General features: G+C 46.4%; 1 protein-coding gene across 1 annotated transcript; it reads right to left on the minus strand.

Moving 5' to 3' along the window:
- Positions 1-1,770: 1,770 nt before the first annotated feature.
- Positions 1,771-12,874, minus strand: LOC124029836 (protein FAM91A1-like). Its single transcript, XM_046341411.1, has 4 exons — positions 12,651-12,874; positions 6,805-6,928; positions 6,521-6,590; positions 1,771-2,001 (listed from the first exon to the last, which is right to left on the minus strand). The coding sequence occupies exons 2-4, from the start codon at positions 6,879-6,881 to the stop codon at positions 1,771-1,773; spliced, it is 378 nt and encodes a 125-aa protein (XP_046197367.1). The 5' UTR covers positions 6,882-6,928; positions 12,651-12,874.
- Positions 12,875-14,192: the final 1,318 nt, after the last annotated feature.

Here is a 14,192-nt window from a genome sequence, read left to right on the forward strand (position 1 = left end):
ATGAGGAAGAGGAGGAGGGGTTGGTTCTGATCATAGGACAATATGAGGAAGAGGAGGAGGGGTTGGTTCTGATCATAGGACAATATGAGGAAGAGGAGGGGTTGGGTTGGTTCTGATCATAGGACAATACGAGGAAGAGGAGGGGTTGGGTTGGTTCTGATCATAGGATAATACGAGGAAGAGGGGTTGGTTCTGATCATAGGACAATATGAGGAAGAGGAGGGGTTGGGTTGGTTCTGATCATAGGACAATATGAGGAAGAGGAGGAGGGGTTGGTTCTGATCATAGGACAATATGAGGAAGAGGAGGGGTTGGGTTGGTTCTGATCATAGGACAATACGAGGAAGAGGAGGGGTTGGGTTGGTTCTGATCATAGGATAATACGAGGAAGAGGGGTTGGTTCTGATCATAGGACAATATGAGGAAGAGGAGGGGTTGGGTTGGTTCTGATCATAGGACAATATGAGGAAGAGGAGGAGGGGTTGGTTCTGATCATAGGACAATATGAGGAAGAGGAGGGGTTGGTTCTGATCATAGGACAATATGAGGAAGAGGAGGAGGGGTTGGGTTGGTTCTGATCATAGGACAATACGAGGAAGAGGAGGGGTTGGGTTGGTTCTGATCATAGGACAATATGAGGAAGAGGAGGAGGGGTTGGTTCTGATCATAGGACAATATGAGGAAGAGGAGGGGTTCTGTTGGTTCTGATCATTGGACAAAACGAGGAAGAGGAGGGGTTGGATTGGGTTGGTTCTGATCATAGGACAATATGAGGAAGAGGAGGAGGGGTTGGTTCTGATCATAGGACAATATGAGGAAGAGGAGGAGGAGGGGTTGGTTCTGATCATAGGACAATATGAGGAAGAGGAGGAGGAGGGGTTGGTTCTGATCATAGGACAATATGAGGAAGAGGGAAAGTCCATCAGAAACATGTACTTAAGGTGGCAAAACACTTTGGTCTTTCTGCAGGGCTGAGATGTGGAGGGTCTATAAGGTCTGGTCTTTCTGGAGGGCTGAGATGTGGATGGGGTCTATAAGGTCTGGTCTTTCTGCAGGGCTGAGATGTGGAGGGGTCTATAAGGTCTGGTCTTTCTGCAGGGCTGAGATGTGGAGAGGTGGAGGGTCTATAAGGTCTGGTCTTTCTGCAGGGCTGAGAGGTGGAGGGCCTATAAGGTCTGGTCTTTCTGCAGGGCTGAGAGGTGGAGGGTCTATAAGGTCTGGTCTTTCTGCAGGGCTGAGATGTGGAGGGGTCTATAAGGTCTGGTCTTTCTGCAGGGCTGAGATGTGGAGAGGTGGAGGGGTCTATAAGGTCTGGTCTTTCTGCAGGGCTGAGAGGTGGAGGGGCCTATAAGGTCTGGTCTTTCTGCAGGGCTGAGAGGTGGAGGGGCCTATAAGGTCTGGTCTTTCTGCAGGGCTGAGAGGTGGAGGGGTCTATAAGGTCTGGTCTTTCTGCAGGGCTGAGAGGTGGAGGGTCTATAAGGTCTGGTCTTTCTGCAGGGCTGAGAGGTGGAGGGGTCTATAAGGTCTGGTCTTTCTGCAGGGCTGAGATGTGGAGGGTCTATAAGGTCTGGTCTTTCTGCAGGGCTGAGAGGTGGAGGGTCTATAAGGTCTGGTCTTTCTGCAGGGCTGAGAGGTGGAGGGGTCTATAAGGTCTGGTCTTTCTGCAGGGCTGAGATGTGGAGGGTCTATAAGGTCTGGTCTTTCTGCAGGGCTGAGATGTGGAGGGGTCTATAAGGTCTGGTCTTTCTGCAGGGCTGAGATGTGGAGGGTCTATAAGGTCTGGTCTTTCTGCAGGGCTGAGATGTGGAGGGGTCTATAAGGTCTGGTCTTTCTGCAGGGCTGAGATGTGGGAGGTGGAGGTGCTCGTCCACTCCACTCCCTCAGCTGTCCATCCTTGAAGATGAGGTTGAGAGCGGGCAGCGGAACACCAGACTCGGCCGGGGGCTGGCTGAGAGGACCGGACACTCCACTGTCAGGGTCGGGCTGACCCTGGCTGCCATCCTATAGGGCACACAGGTCAGGGGTCAGTTGTGTATAACACAGGGTCATTAGGCACCAAGCGGAAGAAAATGGATTGAAAGGGCAGGAATTGTCCATGAACAAATACCTGGAATTGTGAAATGTAAATGTAAATGTACAGGTGGAAAACATTGAATAACATCTTCTGTTGTGTATCCAGGTACTTCCATGTTTATTTTTGTATTGTTTTATTTAACTAGGCAAGTCAGTTAAGAACAAATTCTTCTTTACAATGACAGCCTACCAAACGGCAAAAAGGCCTCCTGTGGGGACGGGGGCCTGGGATTAAAAATATTAGGACAACACACACATCACGACAAGAGACACCAAAACACTACATAAAGAGAGACCTAGACAACAACATAGCACTGCAGCAACACATGACAACACAACAACACAACATGACAACAACATGATAGCAACACAACATGGAAGCAACACAACATGACAACAACATGATAGCAACACAGCATGACAACAACATGGTAGCAACACAACATGGTAGCAACACAACATGACAACAACATGGAAGCAACACAACATGACAACAACATGGTAGCAACACAACATGGTAGCAACACAACATGACAACAACATGGAAGCAACACAACATGACAACAACATGGTAGCAACACAACATGACAACAACATGGTAGCAACACAACATGACAACAACATGGAAGCAACACAACATGACAACAACATGGAAGCAACACATGACAACAACATGGTAGCAACACAACATAACAACAACATGGTAGCAACACAACATAACAACAACATGGTAGCAACACAACATGACAACAACATGGTAGCAACACAACATGACAACACCATTGGAAGCAACACAACATGACAACAACATGGTAGCAACACAACATGACAACAACATGGTAGCAACACAACATGACAACAACATGGTAGCAACACAACATGACAACAACATGGTAGCAACACCACATAACAACAACATGGTAGCAACACAACATAACAACAACATGGCAGCAACACAACATGACAACAACATGGTAGCAACACAACATGACAACACCATTGGAAGCAACACAACATGACAACAACATGGTAGCAACACAACATGACAACAACATGGTAGCAACACAACATGACAACAACATGGAAGCAACACAACATGACAACAACATGGTAGCAACACAACATGACAACAACATGGTAGCAACACAACATGACAACAACATGGTAGCAACACAACATGACAACAACATGGAAGCAACACAACATGACAACAACATGGTAGCAACACAACATGACAACAAAATGTGGTCCTTCTGTAGCTCAGTTGGTAGAGCATGGCGCTTGTAACGCCAGGGTAGTGGGTTCGATCCCCAGGACCACCCATACGTAGAATGTATGCACACATGACTGTAAGTCTCTTTGGATAAAAGCGTCTGCTAAATGGCATATATTATTATTATTATTATAAAATGGTAGCAACACAACATGACAACAACATGGAAGCAACACAACATTTACATTTACATTTACATGACAACAACATGGTAGCAACCAAACATGACAACAACATGGTAGCAACACAACATGACAACAACATGGTAGCAACACAACATGACAAGAACATGGTAAGCAACACAACATGACAACAACGTGGTAGCAACACAACATGGTAGCAGCACAAAACATGGTACACAGACAACAGCACAAAGGGCAAGAAGGCAGAGACAACAATACATCACCCAAAGCAGCCACAACTGTCAGTAAGAGTGTCCATGATTGAGTCTTTGAATGAAGAGATTGAAGAGACTGTCCAGTTTGAGTGCCATTAGGACAGCAGCCTATCAGAGCTCATAGGGTGCCATTAGGACAGCAGCCTATCAGAGCTCATAGGGTGCCATTAGGACAGCAGCCTATCAGAGCTCATAGGGTGCCATTAGGACAGCAGCCTATCAGAGCTCATAGGGTGCCATTAGCACAGCAGCCTATCAGAGCTCATAGGGTGCCATTAGCACAGCAGCCTATCAGAGCTCATAGGGTGCCATTAGCACAGCAGCCTATCAGAGCTCATAGGGTGCCATTAGCACAGCAGCCTATCAGAGCTCATAGGGTGCCATTAGCACAGCAGCCTATCAGGGCCCATAGGGTGCCATTAGGACAGCAGCCTATCAGGGCCCATAGGGTGCCATTAGGACAGCAGCCGTCATTGAAAATAAGAATTTGTTCTTTAACTGACTTGCCTAGTTAAATAAAGGATTAAAAAAATATATATATATATGTATATATTATTACAGATCACTCTGATGGCCAGGACCTAATACAGACCAGTCATATCATTACAGATCACTCTGATGGCCAGGACCTAATACAGACCAGTCATATCATTACAGATCACTCTGATGGCCAGGACCTAATACAGACCAGGCATATCATTACAGATCACTCTGATGGCCAGGACCTAATACAGACCAGTCATATCATTACAGATCACTCTGATGGCCAGGACCTAATACAGACCAGGCATATCATTACAGATCACTCTGATGGCCAGGACCTAATACAGACCAGTCATATCATTACAGATCACTCTGATGGCCAGGACCTAATACAGACCAGACATATCATTACAGATCACTCTGATGGCCAGGACCTAATACAGACCAGTCATATCATTACAGATCACTGATGGCCAGGACCTAATACAGACCAGTCATATCATTACAGATCACTCTGATGGCCAGGACCTAATACAGACCAGGCATATCATTACAGATCACTCTGATGGCCAGGACCTAATACAGACCAGTCATATCATTACAGATCACTCTGATGGCCAGGACCTAATACAGACCAGTCATATCATTACAGATCACTCTGATGGCCAGGACCTAATACAGACCAGTCATATCATTACAGATCACTCTGATGGCCAGGACCTAATACAGACCAGTCATATCATTACAGATCACTCTGATGGCCAGGACCTAATACAGACCAGGCATATCATTACAGATCACTCTGATGGCCAGGACCTAATACAGACCAGTCATATCATTACAGATCACTCTGATGGCCAGGACCTAATACAGACCAGTCATATCATTACAGATCACTCTGATGGCCAGGACCTAACACAGACCAGGCATATCATTACAGATCACTCTGATGGCCAGGACCTAACACAGACCAGGTATATCATTACAGATCACTCTGATGGCCAGGACCTAATACAGACCAGTCATATCATTACAGATCACTCTGATGGCCAGGACCTAATACAGACCAGTCATATCATTACAGATCACTCTGATGGCCAGGACCTAATACAGACCAGTCATATCATTACAGATCACTCTGATGGCCAGGACCTAATACAGACCAGTCATATCATTACAGATCACTCTGATGGCCAGGACCTAATACAGACCAGTCATATCATTACAGATCACTCTGATGGCCAGGACCTAATACAGACCAGTCATATCATTACAGATCACTCTGATGGCCAGGACCTAATACAGACCAGTCATATCATTACAGATCACTCTGATGGCCAGGACCTAATACAGACCAGTCATATCATTACAGATCACTCTGATGGCCAGGACCTAATACAGACCAGGCATATCATTACAGATCACTCTGATGGCCAGGACCTAACACAGACCAGGTATATCATTACAGATCACTCTGATGGCCAGGACCTAATACAGACCAGTCATATCATTACAGATCACTCTGATGGCCAGGACCTAATACAGACCAGTCATATCATTACAGATCACTCTGATGGCCAGGACCTAATACAGACCAGTCATATCATTACAGATCACTCTGATGGCCAGGACCTAATACAGACCAGTCATATCATTACAGATCACTCTGATGGCCAGGACCTAATACAGACCAGTCATATCATTACAGATCACTCTGATGGCCAGGACCTAATACAGACCAGTCATATCATTACAGATCACTCTGATGGCCAGGACCTAATACAGACCAGGCATATCATTACAGATCACTCTGATGGCCAGGACCTAATACAGACCAGTCATATCATTACAGATCACTCTGATGGCCAGGACCTAATACAGACCAGGCATATCATTACAGATCACTCTGATGGCCAGGACCTAATACAGACCAGTCATATCATTACAGATCACTCTGATGGCCAGGACCTAATACAGACCAGTCATATCATTACAGATCACTCTGATGGCCAGGACCTAATACAGACCAGTCATATCATTACAGATCACTCTGATGGCCAGGACCTAATACAGACCAGGCATATCAGGGTTATTGGCTGGGTGAGGTACAGAACATGGAAGTAATGAAACCAGCAATACTTATTTTCATGTGGGGGATGTCTGTCTAGACTTGAGTGTTATTTCAAAGGGAAACAGAGTGTTCTGATTGTCATTATGCGACTGGCTGGTTTGATAGGAGCGCTCTTCAAGTGGCAATGAGGCAGAATAGAACAGAACACACAGAGACCTTTTACCTGGAACGACTGAACAAAACTCAGGACCTTCAATGATAGTGTTCGGCTGGAATGAAGTAAGTCTTGAAGGCTGAAACAACAAAGAATTACACCGTCAACTTAAGTTCTTAAAAAGCGACTTGCATTCATTTTACGTATGAGTGGTCCAGAAAAACATACCCACTAGCCTGGAGTTAATATCGCCATACTATACCAACTGAGCTACAAAGGACTGCTTAGAAATTAACACTTCTCCCATTTCCCAGCCAAGACAACAACAAATCCTCATTCTTTTCCTCCAGTACCTGTCTTTGCTACAGAGGCCGTGCGAGGCGATCTTTCGGCATATTTTGCGGTTGAGCTCGGAGCTGAAGAGAGGCATCCCAAAGCACAGCTCTAGAGGGACCCAGTCATCTTCTGTCAACGGCACTGCAGGGGGGTACAAAACATTACATCATCAAACGGGCAAGGGGGAGCATGATGACGTCATCAAACGGAGACACAGAGGAGAGAGAATTCATATAGAATGGAAAGCGAGAGTATAATAAGAAATTAAAATATAACTTTATGATCTATGCCAAGGATGGGCATTCCCATTTGACATAACCTCACAGTAACACAGTGTGCAGTCGTACTCTCCCCTATTTAAAATAAATGGAATGGTGTCAGGAACAGGTTAGCAACTCCCTCCAGCCATACGGGCATTAATCCAATGCTTTTAAAAGCATTAGTGTACACTTCTGGAGAAGGGCAGAGATTCAGAACACAGTCATAAACTCTTCCAAAGAGACGAATATCCACCTATCATACGACTGAGAATGGGGCATCAACACTATCACTATCATACTACTCAGAATGGGGTATCCACACTATCACTATCATACTACTCAGAATAGGGTATCCACACTATCATACTACTCAGAATGGGGCATCAACACTATCACTATCATACTACTCAGAATGGGGTATCCACACTATCATACTACTCAGAATGGGGTGTCCCCACTATCATACTACTCAGAATGGGGTATCCACACTATCACTATCATACTACTCAGAATGGGGTGTCCCCACTATCATACTACTCAGAATGGGGTATCCACACTATCACTATCATACTACTCAGAATGGGGTATCCACACTATCATACTACTCAGAATGGGGTGTCCCCACTATCATACTACTCAGAATGGGGTATCCACACTATCACTATCACACTACTCAGAATGGGGTGTCCACACTATCACTATCATACTACTCAGAATGGGGTATCCACACTATCACTATCACACTACTCAGAATGGGGTATCCACACTATCACTATCACACTACTCAGAATGGGGTATCCACACTATCACACTACTCAGAATAGGGTATCCACACTATCACTATCATATGACTCAGAATGGGGTGTCCACACTATCTCACTACTCAGAATAGGGTATCCACACTATCACTATCACACTACTCAGAATGGGGTGTCCACACTATCACTATCATACTACTCAGAATGGGGTATCCACACTATCACTATCACACTACTCAGAATGGGGTATCCACACTATCACACTACTCAGAATGGGGTATCCACACTATCACACTACTCAGAATAGGGTATCCACACTATCACTATCACACTACTCAGAATGGGGTATCCACACTATCACACTACTCAGAATGGGGTATCCACACTATCATACTACTCAGAATGGGGTATCCACACTATCACACTACTCAGAATGGGGTATCCACACTATCACACTACTCAGAATGGGGTATCCACACTATCATACTACTCAGAATGGGGTATCCACACTATCACTATCATACTACTCAGAATGGGGTATCCACACTATCACTATCATACTACTCAGAATAGGGTATCCACACTATCACACTACTCAGAATGGGGTATCCACACTATCACTATCATACTACTCAGAATGGGGTATCCACACTATCACTATCACACTACTCAGAATGGGGTGTCCACACTATCATACTCCTCAGAATGGGGTATCCACACTATCACACTACTCAGAATGGGGTATCCACACTATCACTATCATACTACTCAGAATGGGGTGTCCACACTATCACTATCATACTCCTCAGAATGGGGTATCCACACTATCACTATCATACTACTCAGAATGGGGTATCCACACTATCACACTACTCAGAATGGGGTATCCACACTATCACTATCATACTACTCAGAATGGGGTATCCACACTATCACACTACTCAGAATAGGGTATCCACACTATCACTATCATACTACTCAGAATAGGGTATCCACACTATCACTATCACACTACTCAGAATGGGGTATCCACACTATCACTATCATACTACTCAGAATGGGGTATCCACACTATCACACTACTCAGAATAGGGTATCCACACTATCACACTACTCAGAATGGGGTAACCACACTATCACTATCATACGACTGAGAATGGGGTATCCACACTATCACTATCATACTACTCAGAATGGGGTGTCCACACTATCACTATCACACTACTCAGAATAGGGTATCCACACTATCACTATCACACTACTCAGAATAGGGTATCCACACTATCACTATCATACGACTGAGAATGGGTTGTCCACACTATCACTATCATACTACTCAGAATGGGGTATCCACACTATCACACTACTCAGAATAGGGTATCCACACTATCACTATCACACTACTCAGAATGGGGTATCCACACTATCACACTACTCAGAATGGGGTATCCACACTATCACTATCACACTACTCAGAATGGGGTATCCACACTATCACTATCACACTACTCAGAATGGGGTATCCACACTATCACTATCATACGACTGAGAATGGGTTGTCCACACTATCACTATCACACTACTCAGAATGGGGTGTCCCCACTATCATACTACTCCGAATGGGGTATCCACACTATCACTATCATACTACTCAGAATAGGGTATCCACACTATCACTATCACACTACATACAGCACTCCCTCTACTGTATAACCTCACGCTGAGCAGCACTCCCCCTACTGTATTACCTCACGCTGAGCAGCACTCCCCCTACTGTATTACCTCACGCTGAGCAGCACTCCCCCTACTGTATTACCTCATGCTGAGCAGCACTCCCCCTACTGTATTACCTCACGCTGAGCAGCACTCCCTCTACTGTATTACCTCACGCTGAGCAGCACTCCCCCTACTGTATTACCTCACACTGAGCAGCACTCCCTCTACTGTATTACCTCACGCTGAGCAGCACTCCCCCTACTGTATTACCTCACGCTGAGAAGCACTCCCCCTACTGTATAACCTCATGCTGAGCAGCACTCCCCCTACTGTATAACCTCACGCTGGACTTCCCCCTACTGTATAACCTCACGCTGAGCAGCACTCCCTCTACTGTATAACCTCACGCTGGACTTCCCCCTACTGTATAACCTCACACTGAGCAGCACTCCCTCTACTGTATAACCTCACGCTGAGCAGCACTCCCCCTACTGTATAACCTCACGCTGAGCAGCACTCCCCCTACTGTATAACCTCACGCTGAGCAGCACTCCCCCTACTGTATAACCTCACGCTGAGCAGCACTCCCTCTACTGTATAACCTCACGCTGAGCAGCACTCCCTCTACTGTATAACCTCACGCTGGACCTCTCCCCCTACTGTATAACCTCACACTGAGCAGCACTCCCCCTACTGTATTACCTCACGCTGAGCAGCACTCCCTCTACTGTATTATCTCACGCTGAGCAGCACTCCCTCTACTGTATTATCTCACGCTGAGCAGCACTCCCTCTACTGTATTACCTCACACTGAGCAGCACTCCCCCTACTGTATTACCTCACACTGAGCAGCACTCCCCCTACTGTATTACCTCACGCTGAGCAGCACTCCCCCTACTGTATTACCTCATGCTGAGCAGCACTCCCCCTACTGTATTACCTCACGCTGAGCAGCACTCCCCCTACTGTATTACCTCATGCTGAGCAGCACTCCCCCTACTGTATTACCTCACGTTGAGCAGCACTCCCCCTACTGTATTACCTCACGCTGAGCAGCACTCCCTCTACTGTATTACCTCACGTTGAGCAGCACTCCCTCTACTGTATTACCTCATGCTGAGCAGCACTCCCTCTACGGTATAACCTCACACTGAGCAGCACTCCCCCTACTGTATTACCTCACACTGAGCAGCACTCCCTCTACTGTATAACCTCACACTGAGCAGCACTCCCCCTACTGTATTACCTCACACTGAGCAGCACTCCCCCTACTGTATTACCTCACGCTGGACCTCCCCCTACTGTATAAGCTCACGCTGGACCTCCCCCTACTGTATAACCTCACGCTGAGCAGCACTCCCTCTACTGTATAACCTCACGCTGAGCAGCACTCCCCCTACTGTATAACCTCACGCTGAGCAGCACTCCCTCTACTGTATTACCTCATGCTGAGCAGCACTCCCCCTACTGTATTACCTCACACTGAGCAGCACTCCCCCTACTGTATAACCTCACACTGAGCAGCACTCCCCCTACTGTATAACCTCACACTGAGCAGCACTCCCTCTACTGTATTACCTCACGCTGAGCAGCACTCCCCCTACTGTATTACCTCACGCTGAGCAGCACTCCCCCTACTGTATTACCTCACGCTGAGCAGCACTCCCCTACTGTATTCCCTCACGCTGAGCAGCACTCCCCTACTGTATTACCTCACGCTGAGCAGCACTCCCTCTACTGTATTACCTCACGCTGAGCAGCACTCCCCCTACTGTATTACCTCATGCTGAGCAGCACTCCCCCTACTGTATTACCTCATGCTGAGCAGCACTCCCCCTACTGTATTACCTCACACTGAGCAGCACTCCCTCTACTGTATTACCTCATGCTGAGCAGCACTCCCCCTACTGTATTACCTCACGCTGAGCAGCACTCCCCCTACTGTTATTACCTCACGCTGAGCAGCACTCCCCCTACTGTATTACCTCAGCACTCCCCCTACTGTATTACCTCAGCACTCCCCCTACTGTATTACCTCACGCTGAGCAGCACTCCCCCTACTGTATTACCTCACGCTGAGCAGCACTCCCCCTACTGTATTACCTCACGCTGAGCAGCACTCCCCCTACTGTATTACCTCACGCTGAGCAGCACTCCCCCTACTGTATTACCTCACGCTGAGCAGCACTCCCCCTACTGTATTACCTCACACTGAGCAGCACTCCCCCTACTGTATTACCTCACACTACCCCTACTGTATTACCTCACACTCCCCCTACTGTATTACCTCACACTGAGCAGCACTCCCTCTACGGTATAACCTCACGCTGGACCTCTCCATTCACTAACCCTTCTTCCAGCCAGGACAATGGCAACAATAAAGATGCAACAAGATGTACACAAAGCAAACGTTTTACTTCATAATTATCAGCTGACTGAATGTGAATCATAATAGTGTAGCTAACCAGATACTTTCACAGGTAAAAATTACTTAAAACTAACGTTATGCAAAGTAGATGTCAATTATTTGTGGCTATCTAGATAGCTAAACCGTCTTAGCTAGCCAGTTTGCCCTACTGACTTACTATGGGACTGCGATTTACGCACATTACTGTGGGTATTGTAGGCAGATAATTTAGTTATGTTTTACACATCAGGTTACGTATCAGGTTACAATATTGTAGTCAGGCAACATACAAAAGGGAAAAATCTCAGTTCATTTTTTCTTGCTTCAGCCCAAATAATGGTGGACATAATGGTGGACATTGGTCCACAATGGTGGACCAAATAATGATGGACATAATGGTGGACATTCAATACATTTTGCATCATTTTTTTTACATGGTTGTTCCATATACTTTCCGTTGTAGCTTTTCATTGATGCTTAAAAATACCTACAAACGGAGTGCGCATCCGGAGTGCGCATCCGGAGTGCGCATCCGTGTAACACACTCCGACCCTCCTGTTCTCCACTTCGCGTGCTCGGAGAACGGTAGCGCGCATTTTGAGAAACACCCCTACTGTCATGTCCCTTCTGCTGCTTGCTTTCCTTCTCCAAAAGCAGTGCACTACATAGGGAATAGGGTGCTATTTCAGATCGCCCCCTAGTTTGAGTAGACTGTACTATACCTTCTGCCGCTTGCTTTCCTCCATTGTTGTCCTCTGTGACCAGCTCAAAGGACTCCGTGCTGCTGTTGGCCTCCAACCCACCTCCCAGATGACTGTCTCCTGTATAGACAATATCAAATAATTATACACTGAGTGTACAAAACATTAGGAACACCTGCTCTATCCATGACAGACTGACCAGGTGAAAGCTATGATATTTTATTGATGTCACCTGTTAAATCCACTTCAGTGTAGATGAAGGGGAGGAGTCGGGTTAAAGATGAAGGGGAGGAGTCAGGTTAAAGATGAAGGGGAGGAGTCGGGTTAAAGATGAAGGGGAGGAGTCGGGTTAAAGATGAAGGGGAGGAGTCGGGTTAAAAATGAAGGGGAGGAGTCGGGTTAAAAATGAAGGGGAGGAGTCAGGTTAAAGATGAAGGGGAGCAGTCAGGTTAAAGATGAAGGGGAGCAGTCAGGTTAAAGATGAAGGGGAGGAGTCAGGTTAAAGCTGAAGGGTGTAAATGTAAATGTAAGGGGAGGAGTCGGGTTAAAGATGAAGGGGAGGAGTCAGGTTAAAGATGAAGGGGAGCAGTCAGGTTAAAGATGAAGGGGAGCAGTCAGGTTAAAGATGAAGAGGAGCAGTCAGGTTAAAGATGAAGAGGAGGAGTCAGGTTAAAGATGAAGGGGAGCAGTCAGGTTAAAGATGAAGGGGAGCAGTCAGGTTAAAGATGAAGGGGAGCAGTCAGGTTAAAGATGAAGGGGAGCAGTCAGGTTAAAGATGAAGGGGAGGAGTCAGGTTAAAGATGAAGGGGAGGAGTCAGGTTAAAGATGAAGGGGAGGAGTCAGGTTAAAGATGAAGGGGAGGAGTCAGGTTAAAGATGAAGGGGAGGAGTCAGGTTAAAGATGAAGGGGAGGAGTCAGGTTAAAGATGAAGGGGAGGAGTCAGGTTAAAGATGAAGGGGAGGAGTCAGGTTAAAGATGAAGGGAGCAGTCAGGTTAAAAATGAAGGGGAGCAGTCAGGTTAAAGATGAAGGGGAGCAGTCAGGTTAAAGATGAAGGGGAGCAGTCAGGTGAAAGATGAAGGGGAGGAGTCAGGTGAAAGATGAAGGGGAGGAGTCAGGTGAAAGATGAAGGGGAGGAGTCAGGTGAAAGATGAAGGGGAGGAGTCAGGTTAAAGATGAAGGGGAGGAGTCAGGTTAAAGATGAAGGGGAGGAGTCAGGTTAAAGATGAAGGGGAGCAGTCAGGTTAAAGATGAAAGGGAGGAGTCAGGTTAAAGATGAAGGGGAGGAGTCAGGTTAAAGATGAAGGGAGGAGTCAGGTTAAAGATGAAGGGGAGGAGACAGGTTAAAGATGAAGGGGAGGAGTCAGGTTAAAGATGAAGGGGAGGAGTCAGGTTAAAGATGAAGAGGAGGAGTCAGGTTAAAGATGAGAGGAGGAGTCAGGTTAAAGATGAAGGGGAGGAGTCAGGTTAAAGATGAAGAGGAGTCAGGTTAAAGATGAAGGGGAGCAGTCAGGTTAAAGATGAAGAGGAGGAGTCAGGTTAAAGATGAAGGGGAGCAGTCAGG

The sequence above is a fragment of the Oncorhynchus gorbuscha genome, unplaced genomic scaffold (assembly GCF_021184085.1).
Source record: "Oncorhynchus gorbuscha isolate QuinsamMale2020 ecotype Even-year unplaced genomic scaffold, OgorEven_v1.0 Un_scaffold_7863, whole genome shotgun sequence".
Taxonomy (NCBI): domain Eukaryota; kingdom Metazoa; phylum Chordata; class Actinopteri; order Salmoniformes; family Salmonidae; genus Oncorhynchus; species Oncorhynchus gorbuscha.

What these genes read in the sequence shown, in the direction of transcription:
- LOC124029836 (XM_046341411.1), bottom strand. Translation starts at nt 6,881, where the DNA reads ATGCCTCTCTTCAGCTCCGAGCTCAACCGCAAAATATGCCGAAAGATC. An exon ending in GGCCTCTGTAGCAAAGACAG is followed by an intron (nt 6,591 to 6,804) that starts GTACTGGAGGAA and finishes TTGTTGTTTCAG; the next exon opens with CCTTCAAGACTTACTTCATT. An exon ending in GTTTTGTTCAGTCGTTCCAG is followed by an intron (nt 2,002 to 6,520) that starts GTAAAAGGTCTC and finishes TGTGCCCTATAG; the next exon opens with GATGGCAGCCAGGGTCAGCC.